Source organism: Bombina bombina, chromosome 6 (assembly GCF_027579735.1).
Source record: "Bombina bombina isolate aBomBom1 chromosome 6, aBomBom1.pri, whole genome shotgun sequence".
Lineage (NCBI taxonomy): Eukaryota > Metazoa > Chordata > Amphibia > Anura > Bombinatoridae > Bombina > Bombina bombina.
The window spans coordinates 280,222,243-280,247,705 of record NC_069504.1 but is presented as its reverse complement, the minus strand read 5'-3'; the positions used below and the strand labels follow the sequence as shown (position 1 = coordinate 280,247,705).

At 35.4% G+C, this 25,463-nt stretch overlaps 1 protein-coding gene across 1 annotated transcript in view; it reads left to right on the top strand.

Moving 5' to 3' along the window:
- The window catches only part of AMDHD1 (amidohydrolase domain containing 1), a 64,075-nt gene extending 38,830 nt beyond the window's left edge, over positions 1 to 25,245 (top strand). The window contains exons 8-9 of the mRNA XM_053719797.1: positions 1,731 to 1,891; positions 24,822 to 25,245. Coding sequence (XP_053575772.1) covers positions 1,731 to 1,891; positions 24,822 to 24,927 — 267 coding nt within the window. The 3' untranslated portion in view covers positions 24,928 to 25,245. The remainder of the gene's footprint in view (positions 1 to 1,730; positions 1,892 to 24,821) is intronic.
- Positions 25,246 to 25,463: the final 218 nt, after the last annotated feature.

Here is a 25,463-nt window from a genome sequence, read left to right as displayed (position 1 = left end):
GAGTCAGCCTCATTTGGGAGAAAGGGCTGGGAGCTCTTTGATAGGGTTTCCAATTTTTCTTGTTGGTCTTGTTCGATGTTTGGCTTTTGTTTTGCCTTTTTGGTTTGCCCCCTGCCTTTTCTGGTGTGTCTGTGTGTGAAGAGGCTCCTGCTCCTAAAAAATCCTTTCTCTTACCTCTTGTAATTCTTGTATTGCTTTCAGAGTTTGATGTCTGTGGTTCTGTATCAGACTCTTGAGTCTCTGATTCTTCCCCTTCCGTATCTGAGACATCGCTTTGGACTAAGTTAACTCTTGAAGGTCTCTCTCTATTAAAGTTTGTTTTAGTTTTCCATTTATAAACTTTCTTGTTTTCATAGTCAGTTTTGTCCCTGCTCAATTTACCTTGTTTAGTTTGTTTAATTTCATTCTCGTATTTATCTAACTCCTTTTGGTATTGTTTATATGTTTGTTCGAGGTCTGTAAGCAATTCAAATTCCTGTAACTGAGTATTAAGTTCCTGAACTTTTGTCTCCAGGAGATCATATTCTTCCTTATCATGCTTGATAAGAATTTTCATTAATTTGGTTGAGCACTCTGATAGCGCATCTTCCCATTCTATATTGTGTTGGGGGTTTCGTAATTCGAATGCCGGAAACGGTTGTATTCGTAGCCCTCTAGGAATTAACTTAAGTTCGATATATTTCTCAAAAAAGTGGTGGTTCCACCACAATTTGTCTTGTTTGAACATAAGTTTATGTATTTCCTTGAGTGCTATGTTCATTATTTCTTGTAAGTTCAATGTGTTAGTGGAAGGATTTTTGAATACCCCAGTGGAGTACTAGTGATTATTCCCAAACGAGAAATACACTTTGGGTCACACTTCAGATTATTTTCATTGTACTGAGATTCACTAAATGCACTAGGTCTGCATCTCAATTCCAACCTTCTTTCTAGATTCAGTACCAAATTATAACCTATCACATTGAACGTCTCAAATCACAGTGATATCACATTCACCTCACTCTGCCACCAATACAGCTACTGGATACATAAAGTGGTTTAACTCTACATAACGTACTACTGTCGCACCCTGATTTAACCCTTACATATATCAGTGGCCAACTCAGATACCCTTGACAGATTTATCGTTGTGGCACATTATAATTGACTGGGAGATTATCACTCCACCTTATTATATTACATTCGGTACTTAAGTGTGTTTTTAATATTTTTGCTATTTTGACCCCAATAAAAGTTATATTTTAACTATAGCTAATTTTCTTGTCTCCCCAATTCCTTACCGGAATCATATTTCAAGTTTAATTCATGCAATTTATGCAATTGACCTGTGGAGTGCTTTCAACGTGTATTCTTTTTTCCTTAAGCTAGTATTCAATTTATACACTTAGCACCCATGCCAAGCCGTACAAGTGGGCCAAATTAAGGATAGACAGGTTTTTTATATACTAGTAGTGCCATTGGAAACTCTTATCCCAAGTTTTTAAGGTCATAGGTCACATGCACATGCGTTAAACAGCTGTGTGGAGTACTGCTTTTTAAACACCACTATACTTTTGATTTGACTACAATGTAGGTCTAGTGTTTGAGCAAGACCATCAGTTTTAATAAAAGGCGACCATGGCATTAGCCTTTTTATTCTGTTGCAGATACAAAACTAACTGCTGTGTTATTTTGCTTTTATTTAATCCTTAGATACATTTAGTCCCTTTTTAATTTTATTATTTTACCAGCCTATGGTTATGCATCTGGCCTGTGTCAACATGAAGATGTCATTGAAAGAAGCCCTGGCAGCCTCCACCATCAATGCAGCATATGCGTTGGGAAGATCCCACACTCATGGCTCCTTGGAAGTTGGGAAACAAGGAGATGCTGTTATAATCAATTCGCCACGGTTTGTATCAGTAATAAACTTCTGTATTTATTTGCACTTACATGTCATCATTCAACTTTGTTTTCTTTTTTTTTTTTTTTTTTTTTAAATTTTTTTTATTGAGACAACATATTAAACAACAGTATGCCAATAGATATAAAATTGGAGGTACAATGTAATGTCATTGAATAATACAATTACATGTCAAATATTGCATACTTTTATATAACAAAAAAAAAAGAAAGAGTGAATAAGAAACATGGAAATAAGGATGAAAGCAAGTCTATACGGTAAATGGGTCTCTTTTCTGGAAGTAACGCTTTGTAAATACAGGTTTAGATATTGAGTCTGTGTTTAAAGATGATATTGGTACTCAGCATGAAAGAGATATAGAATACTGGGATTTATGTAAGACGGACATAATGGGTTATAGAGGGGAAGAGAGAGGAGAAGAGAAGCAGGGAGAGAGGAGGGAGAGAGAAAAAAAAAAAAAAAAAAAAAAAAAAAGGGGAGAGGGGGTGAAGGAACGGGAAAGCAGAAGATGATTAATGAGTCTATGGTGTGGTTTAAGGGCTTGAGGACCAGTTGGGGAACCTAGTGAGCCATGGGAGCCAAATTTCATAGAAGGCATTAGTGCTATCAAGTACTCTGAACGAGTATTGTTCCATTTGGCCAATGTAATGTGTAGATGAGATTACCTGAGAGAGAGTTGGCGACCTCTCCTCTCTCCAAGCTCTAGCTAGGGTCAGTTTTGTGGCCATGAGGACATACATCGTGAGTGCTTCTCCAGAGGTGGTAAGGTCAGGCATTCGCATGTGTAAAAGGGCAACCTCAGGGGTAAATGGGGGGGTGAGGCCTAATGCCCGAAGGAGTGTAAATACTTTCTTCCATAATGGCTGAATTATTGGGCAAGACCACCATATGTGGAGTGGAGAACCAAGCATCTTGCATCCTCTCCAGCACTCTGGAGATTGGGAGTGATAGATCTTGTGTAGGATGGTTGGTACATGGTGCCAACGGACCAACATCTTATAATGTAGTTCCCACAGTGTGGCACAATGGAGGATCTTTTTGGTTGTTTTAATTCTGGCATGCCAATCCTCTAGAGTAAGGGTGAGACCGATTTCTCTCTCCCAGGCCTGATGCTGTGAGATTTTTTGCGAAGGAGCCGGGTTAATAAGTAAATTGTAGTGAAGGGTCAGGAGATGTCGGAGAGCGTGAGCTCCCCGCCATGCTTTCTCCCATGTGGTTAAAGGGCGTGGAGTTTGTTTAGGGTAACCCCAAGTGCGTAAGCGAGTGCTCAATCGGAATCCCTCAAAGTGTAATTTAGGTGGTAGTTGAAATTTCGCACACATTGCTGGGTGTGAGAGCCATGTGTCTAGCTCATAGAGGTCGGAGACCTGTAGTGCGTGTACCTGTGGCCATAGGTCATCAACTTTGTTTTTAAGATTTGCAGACAAGTAAATGAAAACATTTGTAGTAGTAAAGTAAAATAAAATCTGGCATTCGGCTTTGTGGTTGCCTTCTGAAGCCATACTAAATCTACATCCTAAGTAGCAGTTCTAAGAGGGTGGGTTCCAAATTACCCCAGTCTTTTAGGTTGCACCCCCACTTTGCTGAGAGAGGTGAAAATCATTCCTCCCAGCTAATGGCCTTTTATGCCTACCCACAACCTGAGCTGTATATTCAATCTTCTGGAGAGCCCAGCTCTATCTAGGGAACACTTGTGATTCTGCCCCAACTTCCTGACTTCACCAAATAACACAGATACCTTCAAGTTAAACAGACGGCCAACCCCAGATCATCATGCAAAGAAATATCAGCCATCACCTGATGACTGTGACCTCATGGTAACAACATCTGCAGAAGGTACCACTGTAGCTGGATTAGGGAACTAAAGACAAACTGTCTGCTCATCCCCACCATACCAGGTAAACTGCTGCTGTGATGCTCTAGTTTTCCTTCACTGGAGGTTTCCTCATGACTATCATGCAGGCTCACACTCAGGGTTCTTAAATTTCCCTTGGACCAACTCACCTGGTCAGTATTCCAAGGAGGAGAAAAATCATGCCACAAATGGTCACTCCCCTTTGCAGGAAGAACCCACCACAGTCTGGTCCAGTTGCTTGTGACCAGACCATAAAAACCTTTGCTTCAGTTTAAAAATTTGTCCTCTCCACAGCTGGCCCACTCCTGCCAGCCATTCATCACTCCAACATAGGTAAAAGGGAACTTTCCAAGCTGACTGTAAATAGTTCCTGATTTCTATCCATACACCAAGACCCAGAGATCCTAAAGTCATGGCCTCTGCAGCTTGAACTGAGAGATGATGGGAAACCTGAATTAGTAACAGGGTTGTTGCGTAGTCATGCACTTACTAGTCTTGTGCTAATATCTGCCAGGCTTGAGGTCCCTTCAACTGTGTGTGAGAGTTCTCCTTCCTCAACCCCCCCAACCAACCATGTATTCACTGACACAGAGATGAGGCCTGACTACCTGCATAAGAGACATAATTCTGGTCCCCACCCACCACTAATCACCTCCTACACCCAAATTCTGAGGCATACCTTACTAAAGGTGCCTATAGATACAATCCAGATCCAGCACTACCCAACAATTAGTCTAAAACCTTCACACTTCTCTTTCTACCACTGGACTTGGGGAAATCATCTCCCCCCCAACCCCACCAGGACCAGGTCATACTGCCCCACGAATAAAGCCCAGCACACACTTCCATGTGAATACTAGTGGTGTGTGGTATAGAGGCGCAGGTGTTTTCTTATTCTGTGCTCCAAAATTGCCTGGGAATGAAAGGACTTTATTTCTATGTGTGTAGATCAACACCATATAATTGTGCAGTATGCTTACTCTGAAAAAATTCAGAGTCCAGCTTCCTTTCAAAAGTCTAGTCTGAGTGGTATTTTGCAATTAGGTATTCCCACAATCCACTGTAGCTGTGAATATAGGATAACGTACTTTAAAATGCAGTATACAACTGGTGCAAAATGTGCAGTATACTTACTCCGATAAAATCGGAATCCGGCTCCTTTTGCAGCACTCCCACTGATGTAATTGAAAGAAATCCAAAAAGGCAGCAAGCAAAAGTTCATAAAAATACAAATTTATTTAAAATGTCACTATGGACAAATAGATAAAAGCTCATAATCAAAAATCTCTACGCGTTTCAACGAATGTTTCGTCTTTCTCAAGAGCAGTAAAAGGTAAGATGCTGCCTTTGGATTTACACAGGTGCTTTTATACAGAAATGATTAATGTTCCTTTTCCGGTCTGACCGGAGCCAGACTCACAAAATTTACAATATTCACAAAAATTAAGGTGTCAATAATGTCAGCCGGTTTCTGTTTAGATCATTATTAGTGTGCAAAAAAATGCAGAGATCTAATTGTAATTATATTATATAAATCGGATGACAGTATGTAAATTTCACCTTGTTTTTAGGACCAATCAAAATCCGTTAAACAGTAGTTCTCTTTCAAGTTCATATTGGAAATAAGTTCTAAATCAGGTCCGTTTCTGACTTGTGATCACATGTTTAACTAAAGAGCCAATCCTGGATGTTTTTCAGCAACCTTTTGTTTCCATTCCGATTTTCGTCAGATGTGAAAGAGTTCTTTATCGGCTTATCCATAATCTTTGTTAAAAGTCCAGTATTTATGTGCAACGATCTAAAAATAGTGCAGATCACTGAGGATTCGGTTAACAAAGAGGAACCATACAACAATAGTACTTTGCATTTTTATAGAAAAAAATTGCATTTCAAAAATTATTATGTTGTTCTAAACCGGATATGTATGATATTTTTAAATAGTATTAAAGAAAACAATATTAAAAATATAAAGATAAAAATATACATACAAAAGTGCATATGAAAAAATTGTAATTCATTTGTTACGAATGTTGTACTCTTAGATGCCCCTACTCTAATACATATGAATAAATAGTAATTCATTGGTTACGAATGTTATACTCTTAGATAAAGGCCGCTACTCTAATATCTTTATTTAATCCGTAATGGCCATAGGTCTTTAGCGTGTGTATCCACCAAAGTTCCCTCTTATTTAGTGATTTTTCTATCTCAACTCCTCTCCAATGTAGGGAGACTTTTTCAATGCCTATCCAGAATAGGTGATTTTTGTTTTTATAACATTGGCAGTTGTTAAAATGGATGGGGACACCATGATCGTCCTTTTTTTCTATTTTATACAGATGTTCGAGTATTCTAGTTTTTATAAATCTGGAGGTTTGACCTAAATATTGTATTTTACATTCACATTGTAATAGATATATTACATTTTTGGTTTTGCAACTAATAAAATCTCTAATTGGATATGTTTTGCCTGTCACTGTTGAACTGAAAGTTTTATATGTCTTTTTTTGTGTGGTTGCATGCTTTGCAATGCCCACAAGTATAAAAGCCTGTCAAATTAGAAATCTGAATCGGTTTAGGAGGATTCATTCCTTTGATGAGAGATGGTGCTAACTTTTGTTTGAAGTTTGTGCCTTTTCTGAAAGTAATAGATGGTCTATTTGGGATAATGGTTTTTAAATATTCATCATTTTTTTAAACTTTCCAATGTTTATTTATAATGTGTTTTATTTGTCTGTGACCACGATTGAAAGTGGTAGTGAATCTTGGAAAATGAGTCTTGAAAAGTTCTTGTTTTTGGGTGGTATTTGATATTAATGTTGTCCTATCTCTATTGGCCACTTCTGTCCTGACCTTTTCTAATTGATTTGTTTCATATACCTTTGCTTCAAATCTTTCTTTAATAATTTTTGATTGTGTATCAAAGTCAGTTATAGCATCACAATTTCTTCTCATTCGAAAAAATTGTCCTTTGGGGACTGTTTCAACCATGTTGGATGATGGTCACTATCCTTCCTAATATATGTATTAGTGTCACATTTTTTGAAATAGGTTTTTGTGTGTATGTTACCTTCTAATATATATATATGGTTAAATCTAAGAAAGTGATTTCTGTTTTACTAGTTTCAGGTGTCAGAACAATATTCAATATTGTTATTATTCAAATGAGAAACAAAAGTGTTCATTTCGCTTTCACTATCATTCCATATGCACAAAATATCGTCTATGTATCTTTTCCAGGACACCAGGCCCGCCTAAAGAACGCCATTGGACCACACATAAGTGTGTTCAAAGTGGTCCATATAAATATTGGTGTAACTTGGGGCGAACCTGGTGCCCATGGCAGTTCCACATACTTGTAAATAATAATTTCCATTGAACCAAAAGAAATTATGTTTTAGAATAAAGTCAATCGATATAATTATAAATTCCAAGAGTGCGGATGATAAATCTGGGTCTTGTTTTAATCTCCATTCAACGGTTTCTATGCCCTTTTTATGGTCAATGATAGAATATAGGGAGGTTACGTCCATTGTCAGCCAGGAATAACTAGATTCTCATTTTAAATCTTGTAATAAATTAAGTACTTGTTTGGTATCTTTGAGGTATGATTTTGCCGTTTGTGCATATGGTTGTAATAGATGGTCTATGAAGGCTGAAAGATTACAGGTTAAAGAGTCTATCCCACTAATGATTGGTCTACCGGGTGGTCTTGTTGAATGTTTGTGAACTTTCGGGAGAAAGTAAAAAATAGGTGTTTTAGAATCTGTTTTGTATAAAAAACATAATTTATGTAAGAACTTACCTGATAAATTAATTTCTTTCATATTAGCAAGAGTCCATGAGCTAGTGACGTATGGGATATACATTCCTACCAGGAGGGGCAAAGTTTCCCAAACCTCAAAATGCCTATAAATACACCCCTCACCACACCCACAAATCAGTTTAATGAATAGCCAAGAAGTGGGGTGATAAGAAAAAAAGTGCGAAAGCATAAAAAATAAGGAATTGGAATAATTGTGCTTTATACAAAAAAATCATAACCACCTCAAAAAAGGGTGGGCCTCATGGACTCTTGCTAATATGAAAGAAATGAATTTATCAGGTAAGTTCTTACATAAATTATGTTTTCTTTCATGTAATTAGCAAGAGTCCATGAGCTAGTGACGTATGGGATAATGAATACCCAAGATGTGGATCTTCCACGCAAGAGTCACTAGAGAGGGAGGGATAAAATAAAGACAGCCAATTCCGCTGAAAAATAATCCACACCCAAAACAAAGTTTAAATCTTATAATGAAAAAAACTGAAAATATAAGCAGAAGAATCAAACTGAAACAGCTGCCTGAAGTACTTTTCTACCAAAGACTGCTTCTGAGGAAGAAAACACATCAAAATGGTAGAATTTAGTAAAAGTATGCAAAGAAGACCAAGTTGCTGCTTTGCAAATCTGATCAACCAAAGCTTCATTCCTAAATGCCCAGGAAGTAGAGACTGACCTAGTTGAATGAGCTGTAATCCTTTGAGGTGGAGTTCTACCCGACTCAACATAAGCATGATGAATCAAAGACTTTAACCACGATGCCAAAGAAATGGCAGAAGCCTTCTGACCTTCCCTTGAACCAGAAAAGATAACAAATAAACTAGAAGTCTTCCGGAAATCTTAGTAGCTTCAACATAATATTTCAAAGCTCTAACTACATCCAAAGAATGCAACGATCTTTCCTTAGAGATCTTAGGATTAGGACACAATGAAGGAACTACAATTTCTCTACTAATGTTGTTAGAATTCACAACCTTAGGTAAAAATTTAAATGAAGTTCGCAAAACCGCCTTATCCTGATGAAAAATCAGAAAAGGAGACTCACAAGAAAGAGCAGATAATTCAGAAACTCTTCTAGCAGAAGAGCTGGCCAAAAGAAACAAAACTTTCCAAGAAAGTAATTTAATATCCAGCGAATGCATAGGTTCAAACGGAGGAGCTTGAAGAGCCCCTAACCATAGCTTAGAGTGTCACAGAAAATAAGACTTACTTACCCCAGGACACTCATCTACATGTAGTAGAAAGCCAAACCAGTACTGAAACGAGAATCAGTAGAGGTAATGGTATATATAAGAGTATATTGTCGATCTGAAAAGGGAGGTAAGAGATGAATCTCTATGACCGATAACAGAGAACCTATGAAATAGACCCCGTAGAAGGAGATCATTGAATTCAAATAGGCAATACTCTCTTCACATCCCTCTGACATTCACTGCACACTGAGAGGAAAACCGGGCTCCAGCCTGCTGCGAAGCGCATATCAACGTAGAATCTAGCACAAACTTACTTCACCACCTCCATGGGAGGCAAAGTTTGTAAAACTGATTTGTGGGTGTGGTGAGGGGTGTATTTATAGGCATTTTGAGGTTTGGGAAACTTTGCCCCTCCTGGTAGGAATGTATATCCCATATGTCACTAGCTCATGGACTCTTGCTAATTACATGAAAGAAAAGCATATTCATCTTGAGAAATAATTTCTCTATCTAAAGCTTGCAATAATATTTGATTTAATTCTGTTGTATATGCTTTTTTGGGGGTTTCTCTTAGTGTTGTATAGGTGTTGGTATCTGATAGTATTCTATTTGATTCCTCCATATAATAGCTGCGATCCATAATTACAATACTTCCCCCCTTATCTGCCTCCTTCATAATTATATCTTGTCGTTTATTAAGATTTTGATAGATTTCATATTCTTCCTTAGTTAAATTCTAATATTTGGGTTTTGAGTGCAATTCTTCTAAGTCTTGTAGTAGTAGTTTACTAAAAACTTCTATATTTGGACCTTTACAATGACTTGGATAAAAAGTAGATGTATTTTTAAAATAAGTTCTTGGTTCTTTGTTTTGTGTTGTAATCAGCTGGTTCTGATTCAATGTTTCTTTCCTTGCAAAAAATCTTTTCACTGTAAGGTTTCTAATGAATTTTTGTGCATCGCTAAAAAGTTGGAATGTGTTTACACTTTGTGTTGGAATAAATTTTAGACCCTTTGAAAGCACTTGTTCTTTATTAGTGAGAGTAAATGAAGAAATGTTATGTATGCCTAGTCTCTCTGGCACCTCCTTCTGTGTCTTTGTTCTTCCTCCTCTTCCCCCCCCCCCTGTATGATCTGGTGTTCTCTCTCTTTTTCTTTGATTTGTTCTGTCTAAATGTAGTGGGGAGTAACGGTTGGGATGGACCCACTCCTGATGGTGGGAGTTGTGGTGCATCTCTGATTTGTGTCTCTCCTTGTGTGTGTTTTTTTGAAAAGGGTGAGTAGAATCTGATCCAGAGTGGTGAAATTTGGTGTCCTCTATATTAGTGCCATGATCATTGTGAGATCTTGTGTTTTCTTTTCTACGTGTATTGTTCCTGTGATCTTCCTGTGATCCATCAGGAGTGGGTCCATCCCAACCGTTACTCCCCACTAAATTTAGACAGAACAAATCAAAGAAAAAGAGAGAGAACACCAGATCATACAGGGGGGAAGAGGAGGAAGAACAAAGACACAGAAGGAGGTGCCAGAGAGACTAGGCATACATAACATTTCTTCATTTACTCTCACTAATAAAGAACAACAAGTGCTTTCAAAGGGTCTAAAATTTATTCCAACACAAAGTGTAAACACATTCCAACTTTTTATCGATGCACAAAAATTCATTAGAAACCTTACAGTGAAAAGATTTTTTTCAAGGAAAGAAACATTGAATCAGAACCAGCTGATTACAACACAATACAAAGAACCAAGAACTTATTTTAAAAATACATCTACTTTTTATCCAAGTCATTGTAAAGGTCCAAATATAGAAGTTTTTAGTAAACTACTACTACAAGACTTAGAAGAATTACACTCAAAACCCAAATATTCGAATTTAACTAAGGAAGAATATGAAATCTATCAAAATCTTAATAAACGACAAGATATAATTATGAAGGAGGCAGATAAGGGGGGAAGTATTGTAATTATGGATCGCATCTATTATATGGAGGAATCAAATAGAATACTATCAGATACCAACACCTATACAACACTAAGAGAAACCCCCAAAAAAGCATATACAACAGAATTAAATCAAATATTATTGCAAGCTTTAGATAGAGAAATTATTTCTCAAGATGAATATGCTTTTTTATACAAAACAGATTCTAAAACACCTATTTTTTACTTTCTCCCGAAAGTTCACAAACATTCAACAAGACCACCCGGTAGACCAATCATTAGTGGGATAGACTCTTTAACCTGTAATCTTTCAGCCTTCATAGACCATCTATTACAACCATATGCACAAACGGCAAAATCATACCTCAAAGATACCGAACAAGTACTTAATTTATTACAAGATTTAAAATGGGAATCTAGTTATTCCTGGCTGACAATGGACGTAACCTCCCTATATTCTATCATTGACCATAAAAAGGGCATAGAAGCCGTTGAATGGAGATTAAAACAAGACCCAGATTTATCATCAGCACTCTTGGAATTTATAATTATATCAATTGACTTTATTCTAAAACATAATTTCTTTTGGTTCAATGGAAATTATTATTTACAAGTATGTGGAACTGCCATGGGCACCAGGTTCGCCCCAAGTTATGCCAATATTTATATGGACCACTTTGAACACATTTATGTGTGGTCCAATGGCGTTCTTGGGGCGGGCCTGGTGTCCTGGAAAAGATACATAGACGATATTTTGTGCATATGGAATGATAGTGAAAGCGAAATGAACACTTTTGTTTCTCATTTGAATAATAACAATATTGAATATTGTTCTGACACCTGAAACTAGTAAAACAGAAATAACTTTCTTAGATTTAACCATATATATATTAGAAGGTAACATACACACAAAAACCTATTTCAAAAAATGTGACACTAATACATATATTAGGAAGGATAGTGACCATCATCCAACATGGTTGAAAGCAGTCCCCAAAGAACAACTTTTTCGAATGAGAAGAAATTGTGATGCTATAACTGACTTTGATACACAATCAAAAATTATTAAAGAAAGATTTGAAGCAAAGGTATATGAAACAAATCAATTAGAAAAGGTCAGGACAGAAGTGGCCAATAGAGATAGGACAACATTAATATCAAATACCACCCAAAAACAAGAACTTTTCAAGACTCATTTTCCAAGATTCACTACCACTTTCAATTGTGGTCACAGACAAATAAAACACATTATAAATAAACATTGGAAAGTTTTAAAAAATGATGAATATTTAAAAACCATTATCCCAAATAGACCATCTATTACTTTCAGAAAAGGCACAAACTTCAAACAAAAGTTAGCACCATCTCTCATCAAAGGAATGAATCCTCCTAAACCGATTCAGATTTCTAATTTGACAGGCTTTTATACTTGTGGGCATTGCAAAGCATGCAACCACACAAAAAAAGACATATAAAACTTTCAGTTCAACAGTGACAGGCAAAACATATCCAATTAGAGATTTTATTAGTTGCAAAACCAAAAATGTAATATATCTATTACAATGTGAATGTAAAATACAATTTTTAGGTCAAACCTCCAGATTTATAAAAACTAGAATACTCGAACATCTGTATAAAATAGAAAAAAAGGACGATCATGGTGTCCCCATCCATTTTAACAACTGCCAATGTTATAAAAACAAAAATCATCTATTCTGGATAGGCATTGAAAAAGTCTCCCTACATTGGAGAGGAGGTGAGATAGAAAAATCACTAAATAAGAGAGAACTTTGGTGGATACACACGCTAAAGACCTATGGCCATTACGAATTAAATAAAGATATTAGAGTAGCGGCCTTTATCTAAGAGTATAACATTCGTAACCAATGAATTACTATTTATTCATATGTATTAGAGTAGGGGCATCTAAGAGTACAACATTCGTAACAAATGAATTACAATTTTTTCATATGCACCTTTGTATGTATATTTTTTATTTTTATCTTTATATTTTTAATATTGTTTTTCTTTAATACTATTTAAAAATATCATACATATCCAGTTTAGAACAACATAATAATTTTTGAAATGCAATTTTTTTCTATAAAAATGCAAAGTACTATTGTTGTATGGTTCCTCTTTGTTAACCGAATCCTCAGTGATCTGCACTATTTTTAGATCGTTGCACATAAATACTGGACTTTTAACAAAGATTATGGATAAGCCGATAAAGAACTCTTTCACATCTGACGAAAATCGGAATGGAAACAAAAGGTTGCTGAAAAACATCCAGGATTGGCTCTTTAGTTAAACATGTGATCACAAGTCAGAAGCGGACCTGATTTAGAACTTATTTCCAATATGAACTTGAAAGAGAACTACTGTTTAACGGATTTTGATTGGTCCTAAAATCAAGGTGAAATTTACATACTGTCATCAGATTTATATAATATAATTACAATTAGATTTCTGCATTTTTTTTGCACACTAATAATGATCTAAACAGAAACCGGCTGACATTATTGACACCTTAATTTTTGTGAATATTGTAAATTTTGTGAGTCTGTATAAAAGCACCTGTGTAAATCCAAAGGCAGCATCTTACCTTTTACTGCTCTTGAGAAAGACGAAACATTCGTTGAAACGCGTAGAGCTTTTTGATTATGAGCTTTTATCTATTTGTCCATAGTGACATTTTAAATAAATTTGTATTTTTATGAACTTTTGCTTGCTGCCTTTTTGGATTTCTTTCAATTACATCAGTGGGAGTGCTGCAAAAGGAGCCGGATTCCGTTTTTATCGGAGTAAGTATACTGCACATTTTGCACCAGTTGTATACTGCATTTTAAAGTACGTTATTCTATATTCACAGCTACAGTGGATTGTGGGAATACCTAATTGCAAAATACCACTCAGACTAGACTTTTGAAAGGAAGCTGGACTCTGAATTTTTTCAGAGTAAGCATACTGCACAATTATATGGTGTTGATCTACACACATAGAAATAAAGTCCTTTCATTCCCAGGCAATTTTGGAGCACAGAATAAGAAAACACCTGCGCCTCTATACCACACACCACTACAATTACCACAGTCTCATTTTGGGAGAGACTGATAGACGGCAGCGGTACATACAGAGGGGAGTATTTTACCTGTGTACATAGATATTGTTTGTTAACATTCTAACATATTTTTGTACTTTTGTTTTGTATATCTCCATGTGAATACTAACCTGCACCGTAACCTTGCCAACACTACTTTCCTGTACTCTTTTTACTCTGCTTCCAGACTGAACCACATATTTATATGCAAAAGGAGGACATCCCTTATGCAACCTTTCTAGATCTTCCATTGCCTGCTCCTGATATAGCTTGTTGTCCAGCATTCATGGATACATCCACCCCTGCTCTTGATTCATTGTGCCAGTGATGTCCCCCTCCTAGCTCATGTCTACCAGATGATCTTGGAGGTGTAGGAGTAGCAATCCTAGCATAGCACCTTTCCCCTGAATTTGGCCCAAGAGCCTTCTGCACTCTTGCCAGCATGTGTTTCTTTCACAGTATCTGTCTCCTGAACCAACAGGGCTTCAAATGTGGCCATAGATGTGAAATTACAGTCATTGTTCTTCTTTAATCTTGAACTATACCACTCTTAACTCCCATCACTATATGGACAGAGCAACAACCCCCATCCTTGCCCCATGAGTTCTTTTCTGACAATGGAGGGGTTTGTAGTGTTAAATTGACTGTTAAAAAGTGTAAGACGGTCTGACATGAGTGTTTGTTTTCCTGGCCTTAAGTAAATTGTAATAAATAAGCAATATTCTAAAAATACTTAATTTTATGACCTACTACATTACTAAAAAGAAAAAGTATGCTGAAGCTGTATTGTATATATTTGCTTCCCATGTCACTTTGTCTTGAAATAGGGTGGAATGATGGAGTTGAACAAAACTAACAGATGTTTTAGGCATTCATTAGTACAGCGTTTGCTGTTTGATTCAAGGACACATAAGTGTATTTTTAAAGGATCATTACATATAGTTGCATAATCCACAAATGTTCAATAAAAAGACAATGCGACATCACTTTTCAAAATTTCAAATTATCAGTAGATTTTTTTTCTGAGAAGTTTCAGTTTGTTTTCATTTCCCTGCCCAATGTGACAGCCATCAGCCAATTACAGACTCGTATATGTACACACTGTGAACTCTTGCGCATGTTAAATAGGAGCTAGTGCCTCAGAATTTGTGCACATAAAAAAGACTGTGCCAAAATCTGATTATGGAAGTAAATTGGAAAGTTCTGCAAGATCTATCTGAATTGTGAAGTTTTTTTTTTTAACTTTCACTTTAGTGTCACTTTTATAACACACAAACAATTTTACATTGTATGTTGTACTTTTAACCTATTTGGAATGGTTCATATTTGAGTTAATTTGCTTATAAATAAGAGTATATGTATTAGACTATTGTGGCTTGCTGTCTCTCATGTACATAGCTTTTCTATACAGAATACCAAAGTATTGATATTTTCAGTATTGGTGGTGGTGGTGGTGGTTTCAACAGACAAAAAGCAGCTCATTTAAATAATGAAATTAAGGAGCTATTTGTAAACAATTTGACATACTACAGCATGTAAAAATGTTAATTAGGAACACATTATAGCAAAGATAAATTTTACAGTACAATGTCCATTGTAATAAGTAATTTTTCTTTATTTTTTATATTTTAATTTATTATGTTGATTTCTGGATAAATTAACAATTTTATTTTCTAAAATATATGATATAATCTGGATGAAATTTTTTCTAAGTAATGGCATAAAATATTTTGAGTACAACTACAAGACCAATAAAAATACATCTTTTCATGTGTGCCCCTGGAAGTGCAGTATACTTTGTGTTTTTGTTTTATTTAGGCGCTACATTTTAAATAATATAATGTGAATGTATATGTATGTGTGTGTGTGTATATATATATATATATATCTTTCATGTAATTGGCAAGAGTCCATAAGCTGGTGACGTATGGGATATACATTCCTACAAGGAGGGGCAACGTTTCCCAAACCTCAAATGCCTAGAAATACACCTCCCACAACTCTGTTTTACAAACTTTGCCTCATATGGAGGTGGTGAAGTAAGTTTTGATTTTTATGTTTTCTTCTATGAAAAGCGCTTCTAAGCTTTCTGAAGCCCAATTCCTCTCAGAGTACAGTGTTTGTCAGAGGGATGTGAAGAGAGTATTGCCTATTGATTTTATGGTTTCTCTCCCGGGAAATCTTTTCAAGGGTTCTCGGTCGTAGGGATTCATCTCCTACCTTCCTTTTCAGATCGACAAAATATACCATTACCTCTGCTGATAGATTTCAGTACTGGTTTGGCTATCTGCTATATGTGGATGGGTGTCTTTCTCAACTATGGTTTGGCGGTTTATGTATTAATATAAAGTTTTAGATATATGTGTTTTACTTATATTTGCCATGAATCATTTGCAGTCTAAACAGTTTCAGTATAAGAATCATGTTTGGGAAGTTTTTTTCAACTTTTTTCTTGCCTGGGGCTCAGTCATTTTATAATTTGACTTTCATTTTTTTGCGGGCAAATCTAGGCTTGCGAGGGCGCAAAATGCTGTTTTTATTGGCGCGAAGTTGAGCCTTTGATGGCACAAATTTCATCATTTCCTGTGTCTTTGTTGACGCTAGTTGTTTTGGCACGAGATTGCGTTTGTTATGACACGAGTTGTGTCGTTTTCTGGTGTTGGTTTTGCTCCAAAAAGTTTTAACCTCCTTTTGCGTAATGTGTCATTCTTGGCGCCAAAATTTAGTTATTTTACCCCTCTCCCTCTATTGCTTGCTGTTTTCATGAATTTTGAAAGCTTTTTTTATGCCTCCTTTTTTATTTTATTTTTTGTTAGAAAAACAAAGATAGTAGTATTTTTTTTAAATCTACTGAAACTGTTACATTGTGAAAATTGAATGTTTTGACTAATGTCATTTTTCATTTTCTGTTACATTTTGCGAGATGTCTCATTCTGATCCTAACTCTGATGTTACTGTAGAAACTATGATGCCCTGAAACACAATTCTACAAAGCTAAGTGTGTTCTTTTCATTATTAAGCTGTTATTTCTTCAGCTCAATTATGTGGCATTTATTTATCATGTTTTATGCTAGTAATGTTTCTACATGTACAATGACATTTACTTATTCAGTTCATGTATTTGATTTCATCTGCAAACATCACATGCTATTGCTTATATCATAAAAGGTTATGACTGCTATTATGCCTTTAAGTAAACTTACGAGGTCTTTTCAAAATGAAGATTTAATTAATTTTGTTCTGACCGACCGCATACTTAAGTTTATTCTACTGATGGAGGCTTCTTTGGCTCAAAGGATCCTGTATCAGACAGTTTGTTAAAAATTCTCCTTATTTTTCAATTGAACATTTTTTGTTCGTTGTTAAAGGGACAGTATACACTCATTTTCATATAACTGCATGTAATAGACACTACTATAAAGAATAATATGCACAGATACTGATATAAAAATTCAGTATAAAACCGTTTAAAAACTTACTTAGAAGCTGTCAGTTTACCTCTGTTGAAAAGGTAGCTGGAAAGCCCACTGCAAGTGGCAAATAAGACACTCCCTCCCCTCCCCCTTCTTTTGCATATGAAAAGACCCTTTACACAAACAGGAGCAAGCTGGAGTAGGTAGTCGAGCGTATTCACATTAAAACTTTGGGGCTTGGTTAGGAGTCTGAAAATCAGAGCAATGTTATTTAAAAATAAGCAAAACTATACATTAATTAAAAAAAAAAACTTTATGGGCTATATAAATAGATTATCTACAAAACATTTATGCAAAGAAAAAATGAGTGTATAATGTCCCTTTAAGGAAATTTTGTTATTTATAGCTTTTAGTCTAGTCCTCCTATTGACTATGTTGTGTTGTTTTTTTTTTTGTTTTTTTGGGTTTTTTTTCTCTTTTTATTGGTTGGATACATATAATAAATCAATAAATGACAAGATCATATTGGAGCAAAAGAAAAAACAATAATTTCCCAATAATAAATATCGTATTCATTAGCAAAAAATAACCAAAGGGGAAAAAAATGTAGCTCTTGAGTAACAACTTCCAACTGTTTTCATTATTATAATAAAAGACTAAACAAAACAAGACAAGAAAAAAAAAAGAGGTATAGGTTAACCTTTTTGTTAAGTTATGTGAAACTTATTAACTATAGGCCAGATTACGAGTTTTGCGTTATGAGCTCGCTACTAACGTGCAAGTTATTTCCACTGCTCACCTTTAATAGCACTGCTATAACAGATTTGCTAAAACCCAGCGTTAGCAGGAAATATGGCAGCGTTGAGCTCCATACCACACACAAATACCAGCGCTGTTTTGAGCTGGTTTACGTGCTCGTGCACGATTTCCCCTAGACATCAATGGGGAGAGCCGGCTAAAAAAAGCCTAACACCCGCAATAAAGGAGCATAAAGCTCCGTAACGCAGCCCTATTGATTCCTATGGGTAAAGAAAATGTATGTTTACACCTAAAACCCTAACATAAACCCTGAGTCTATACACCCCTAATCTGCCACCCCCAACATCGCCGACACCTACCTACACTTATTAACCCTTAATCTGCTGCCCCCGACATCGCTGACACCTACATTACACTTATTAATCCCTAATCTGCCGCCCCCAATATCGCAGCCGCCACTATACTAAAGTTATTAACCCCTAAACCTCTGGCCTCCCACATCACTTACATTAAATAAATATATTACACCTAAACCTAACCCTAACCCTAACCCCTAACTTTAATATAATTAAAATAAATCTAAATAAAGCTTACTATTATTACCTAACTAATACCCAAATACTTACCTGTAAAATAAACCCTACACTAGCTAAAATATAAGTAATAATTACATTGTAGCTATCCTAGGTTTTATTTTTATTTCACAGATAAGTTTGTATTTATTTTTAACTAGGTAGAATAGTTAGTAAATAGTTATTAAATATTTACTAACTACCTATTTAAAATAAATACAAATGTACCTGTAAAATAAAACCTAACCTGCCTTACAGTAAAACCTAACATTACACTACAATTAAATAAATTACATTAAATACAATTGACTAAATTACACAAAATAAAAAAGAAATGATCAAATATTTAAACTAATTACACCTAATCTAATAGCCCTATCAAAATACCACCCACCCAAAAAAATAAAAAAAACCCTAGCCTAAACTAAACTGCCAATAGCCCTTAAAAGGCCTTTAGCGGGGGCATTGCCCCAAAGAAATTGGCTCTCTTACCTGTAAAAAAAAAAATACAAACAACCCCCCAACAGTAAAACCCACCACCCACACAACCAAACCCCCCAAATAAAATCCTATCTAAAAAACCTAAGCTCCCCATTACCCCTAATCTAAAAATAAAATCCACCCGATAAACCCTTAAAAAAAAAAACCAACACTAACCCCCGAAGATCCACTTACAGTTTTTTAAGACCGGACATTTATCCTCAACGAAGCTGGGAGAAGTCTTCATCCAAGCGACAAGAATTCGTCCTCCAGACGGGCAGAAGTCTTCATCCAGACGGCATCTTCTATCTTCATGCTTCCGAAGCGGAGCGCTCCATCTTCAAGACAACCGGCGCAGAGCATCCTCTTCTTTTGCTGGCTCTTCAAGAATGAATTTTCCTTTAAATGATGTCATCCAAGATGGTGTCCCTTGAATTCCGAATGGCTGATAGAATTCTATCAGCCAATCGGAATTAAAGGTGGAAAAATCCTATTGGCTGATGCAATCAGCCATTAGGATTAAGCTTCAATCCTCTTGGCTGAACCAATCAGCCAATAGGATTGAGCTTGCATTCTATTGGCTGATTGCAATAGGGGGCTTTTTTATTTTGATAGGGCTATTAGATTAGGTGTAATTTGTTTAAATATTTGATCATTTTTTTTTTTTATTTTGTGTAATTTTTTATTTTTTTATTTTTTGTAATTTAGTTAATTGTATTTAATGTAATTTATTTAATTTTAGTGTAATGCTAGGTTTTACTGTTAGGTAGGTTAGGTTTTATTTTACAGGTAAATTTGTATTTATTTTAAATAGGTAGTTAGTAAATAGTTAAAAACTATTTACTAACTATTCTACCTAGTTAAAATAAATACAAACTTAGCTGTGAAATAAAAATAAAACCTAAGATAGCTACAATGTAACTATTAGTTATATTGTAGCTAGCTTAGAGTTTATTTTATAGGTAAGTATTTAGTTTTAAATAGGAATTTAGTTAATAATAGTAATTTTTATTTAGATTTATTTATTTTAATATTTAAATTAGGGGTGTTAGGGTTAGACTTATGGTTAGGTTTAGGGGTTAATAACTTTAGTATAGTGGCGGTGGCGACGTTGGGGGAGGCAGATTAGGGGTTAATAATATTTAACTAGTTGTTTACAATGCGGGAGTGTGGTGGTTTAGGGATTAATTTGTTATAGTGGCAGCGATGTCCGGAGCGGCAGATTAGGGGTTAATAATTTTATTATAGTGTTTGCGATGCGGGAGGGCCTCGTTTTAGGGGTTAATAGGTAGTTTATGGGTGTTAGTGTACTGTGTAACACTTTAGTTATACGTTTTTATGCTATAGCTTTGTAGCGCAAAACTCATAACTACTGACTTTAGATTGTGGTACGAATCTTGATGGTATAGGCTGTACCGCTCACTTTTTGGCCTCCCAGGCAAAACTCGTAATACCGGCGCTATGAAAGCCCCATTGAAAAAGGACTTTTTGAAAGGTGCGGTAGTTACGTTGCGTTACGGCCAAAAAGGTGTGCGGTACAGCTGTACCTACAAGACTCGTAATACCAGTGGTAGTGAAAAAGAGCCATAACGCTGCTTTTTCAATCATAACGCACAATTTGTAATCTAGCCGTATGTTATTAATCCTTTTCAAATCTGGATTTTAAGATTTTTGCTCTTGAGGTTTTTTCCTATTCAGTATATTATCTCTAATATATTCTATATTCATGTACTTTTTATATTTTTAGCTCAGCATTATCTGTGGCACAGTGGCTGACATTACTGTTCTCTCAATCTTTGCTGAACAGTTAGCATAAGCAGTTTCAGATTCTCAAGATCCTCAAGTATATAACTCTGTTTATTTACTTCAGATGTATTCATTTAATTATGTTTACCATATCTATTATTATGGTTTCAAATATATTTTATTATCTCTATCTTGTTAGGATAATAATTTGTTTGATTTCTATTATCTCCACTGTTTAGAGTTTTTCTGCCCTACTTTTAGTCCGGTGATGTAGATCAGTTGGTGAATGTCCTGACTACAAACGCTTGTTCTAGATCTAAGGGTCATAGATTCATATCCCAGCAGGGTTAATACAGCCCTTCGGCCTTTTGAGGTCAATTTATTGTGTACCATTTATTTGGGTAATAATATCTGTTTTTTTCAGCTGCTAATTTGGTTAACTCAGAGTGTAAGCACTGAAAAAGCGTTTTTTGTATCTTTCTGGGAGAAAAACGCCATATAATTATTAGTTATTAGACTACATGAAGGTGCGGTTCTCAAACCAGTCCTTCTGGTGGGGGGCATATTAAATTGTTTTTGGATGAATTCAGTATTATTCTTAGGGTTTGAATAGATTTTTAGAATGAGACCTTCTATGGGAAGATTTTTTCTTTCTCAGTACACTCTGTGAATTTTTTCAGGAGTGATTTTACCAGTTCTTTAGCAGGAACAGGAATTGGGTTTCTATTCAATTCTATTCCCAGAAGAAATGTTTATTCAGTCCAATCTTGGATCTGAAGACTTATATTGTTTTGATAGAGTCTCAACTTTCAAGTTGGCGATTAAAAGGGCTATTGTGCCTTTTTTGTTCAGCAAGGTCATTTCATGTCCACTCCATTTTACAGGATGTTTATCCTCCTATTTTATTTAATTCAGACCACTTGTGGTTTCTGAGATTCTCTTTTTAGATAAGCCTTACCAATTTTTCGCTTTTACATTTGGTTTAGCGACAGCTTTATGAATCTTTTCAAAGGTTCTGGGTGCCCTTCTTTCTGTATTCAGACAGTGGGTATTGTGGTGGTGCTTCCTTATTTGGATGGTTTCTTGGTATTAGTTTAATCTTTTTCTTTTATTGGAATTTCTCATGAATCAACTAGTTTTTTTCTTCAAGACATGGTTAGAGGATTTAATTTACCTTACAGTTTCATGATTCCTCAGACAAGGGTCACCTCTTTTTGGGTTTCTAGATGGATTCTGTGTTCATGTCTTTGTCTTTATCAGACAAAAGTCAATTATAATTGGCGTTAGCCTGTCTAACTTACAGTCTAGAACATACCTTTCAGTGGCTATGTGCACGGAAGTTTTAGGTCTCATAACTGCAGCATTGGGTGCTCGTTTTTTCATCTGAGACCTCTTTTGCTTTGCATACTGAATCAATGGTGTTGTTTTCAGATATCAGTTGATATTCTTAATTCCTAAACACTCAACTTTCTCTGGTTTGGTGATTAGATTATCGTTTTATTCAGGGAGCCTCTTTTTGTTCTTCCTTCCTGGACTGTATTCTTAATGGATGCAAGTCTTACAGGTTGGGGAGCTGTCTGAGGGTCTCTGACAGCACAAGGGGTTTGAAAACTTCAAGAGGTGAGGTTTACAATCAATATTTTAAACTCCATGCTATTTTCAGAGCTCTTTCAGGCTTCACCTCTTTTAGGAGAGAACTTTTTTCATTTTTGCTTTCAGACAGACAATATCACTACTGTGGCATATGTCAATCATCAAATAGGGACTCGCAGTTCCTTAGCAATTAAGAAGTATCTTGAATATGCTCTTAGATGGAATTCATCTCCTGTCTAATTTCTATGATTTTTATCTCCGGGTTAGACGTTTGGGAGGTGGATTAATCTCAGCCGTCAGTCTTTACATCCGGTGGAGAGATGCATGATTAAAGGAATGGCTCCTGAAACATCGCATATGTTTGTACCTGAGAAAATAATAAACTTCTAAGATTTCTTCATAAGTTTGGTGCTATGGATTTTTATACTTTGATATTTGAGAGGAAAAACAGTCTCCTCTGTTCCACTGGCAACAAATATCACAAGAAAAAGGTGCTGTTTGTGAATTGGTTGGTACATCCAGGAGAATGGTATCTCTATACAGATGTGTTTTCTCAATTTTCCAGGTACCTTTTCAGGTCCAGGGATCCTCAGGCGGAAATGGTGGTTGCATTGCAGTATCTTGGTTTTGCAACCTGACTACATCTTTCTGCCTCTGTTTTTTTTATTCCAAGGGTGATTTCCAAGATCATATTGGAACAGTCTCATGTGTTTCTGATAGCATCAGCAACAGGTTTGGTATGTGGATCTTGTTCGGTTGTCCAGTTGCCATCCTTGGTCACTTTCTCTTTGGCCAGCCCTTTTGTTTTAGGGGCTATATTTCCATCGGGATCTCAAATTACTAATTTGATGGTATGGAAATTAATTAGTGTTTAGTCATAGAGGTTTCTCTGACTCAGTTTTTATCACTATGTTGCAGGCTTTCAAGGAACATGTTTTATCAAGTTTGGAAAACCTATATTTTATGGTGTTCTTCTCATAAATTCTTTTGGCATTCTTTTAGAATTCCTAGGATTTTACAGTTTTTTCAGGATGGTTTTTTATAAGTTTGTCTAAATTTTTTTGAAGGGACAGATCTTTGTTCTGTTTTATTTCCTAGAAAGATTGTTTAAACTTCCTGATATTCACTGTTTTTTTTGTTCAGGCTTTGGTTGGTATCAAGCCTGTTCATTTATTAATTTCTCCTTTTTGGAGTCTTACTTGGTTTAAAGATTTTGCAGGCTCTTTCTTTTGTGCCTATATTTTCTTTATAGATTATATACATTCTTGGAAAGTGTTGTTTCTTTTGACTATCTCTTCTGCTACAAGAGTTTCTGATTTATCAGCTCTCTCTTGTGTGTCTCCTTATCTGATTTTTTTCATCTAGATAAGTTGTTTTATGGACTTCTTCTTTTTTTTCCTAAGGTTGTGAATTTGAACAACATTAGTAGAGAAATTGTTGTTCCTTCTTTATGTCCTAAATCCTAAAGAATTCTTTGAGAGTTCTTTACATTATTTGGATGTGGTAAGAGCTTTATTATTCTACATTGAGGTTACTAGGATTTCAGAAGACTTCTAGTCTATTTGTTTTTCTGGTTCCAGAGAAGGTTAGAATGCCTCTGCCATTTATTTGGCATCCTTGTTAAAGCTTTTGTTTCTCAATGCTTATATGGAGGCAGGGCAGGCTCCGCCTCAGAGATTTACAGGTCATTCTACTAAGTTCAGTCGCCAATTCTTGGGCTTTTTCAGAATGAAGCTTCGGTTGATCAAATTTGCAAATCAGTAATTTGGTCTTCTTTGCATACTTTTATTGTTTTTACCATTTTGATTTATTTTGCTTCTTCTGAAGCAGTCTTTGGTTGAAAAGTTATTCAGGCAGCTGTCTCAGTTTGATTCTACTGCTTTTGATTTAAGTTTTTTTAGAAAAACTTAATTATTGTGTGGATTTAATTTCTCAGTGGAAATAGCTGTTATTTTATCCCTCCCTTTCTAATAGCTCTTCTGTGGACTTCCACATCTTGGGTATTTTCTATCCCATACGTCACTAGTTCATGGACTCTTGCCACTTAAATGAAAGAAAACATAATTTTTATAAGAACTTACCTGATAAATTCATTTCTTTCATATTGGCAAGAGTCCATGAGACCCACTCATTTTATGGTGGTTATGGTTTTTTTTTGTATAAAAGCACAATTATATATCCAATTCCTCTTTTTGTATGCTTTTTTACTCCTTTTTTTTATCACCTCACTACTCGGCTATCCGTTAAACTGAGTTGTGGGTGTGGTGGGAGGTGAATTTATAGGCATTTGAGGTTTGGGAAACTTTGCCCCCTCCTGGTAGGAATGAATATGCCATACGTCACTAGCTCATGGACTTTTGCCAATATGAAAGAAATTAATTTATCAGGTAAGTTCTTACATAAATTATGTTTTTTATATTATTATTTTTTTTCATTTTAGATGGGAACATATTATATACCAGTTCGGTGGTCATCAAGAATTAATTGATTATGTTATTATCAAAGGAAAAATTGTTTACAAGAACGAAAAAGTTCTCAGTCTCTAAAAATACAGCTGGAGTCTTCATAAAGAAAATAAAATCGCTATACAGAATCTATGCAGAAAACCTCCTCTGACACCGCATACATTTTATAAATACTTAATTATATATTGATTTCTCCAAAGATCCCATTTTTATTATTATTATACCAGCTTACACAGACCACCAATGTCTACCCTCTCTCTTAATGCAAGTTAGTGTACTTTATGATGAGCAACTGCAGGCAATTGAAATTATGTTTAGCTCTCATTTAATGTCAGATTTCATGTATATTGTTAGCTGTGCAATGCATTTATAATTGAATTAAAGTAAATCTACATCCAATCGAATTTGACATTTGTTTTGTTTTCAAGTAAATGTGTGTGTATATGGGAAGGCTCTAAAAGCACTAAGTGTTAAAGTTGTGGAGTGATAATGACTTTGAAGATAGAAAGTTATTAAAGTATGTATGATGTTAGTTTCCAAAAAGGGCAGTTTTCAACTTAATGATAACAACAGTTCAAACTCAAGTAACCAATATAGTTTCCAACTTAATGATAATA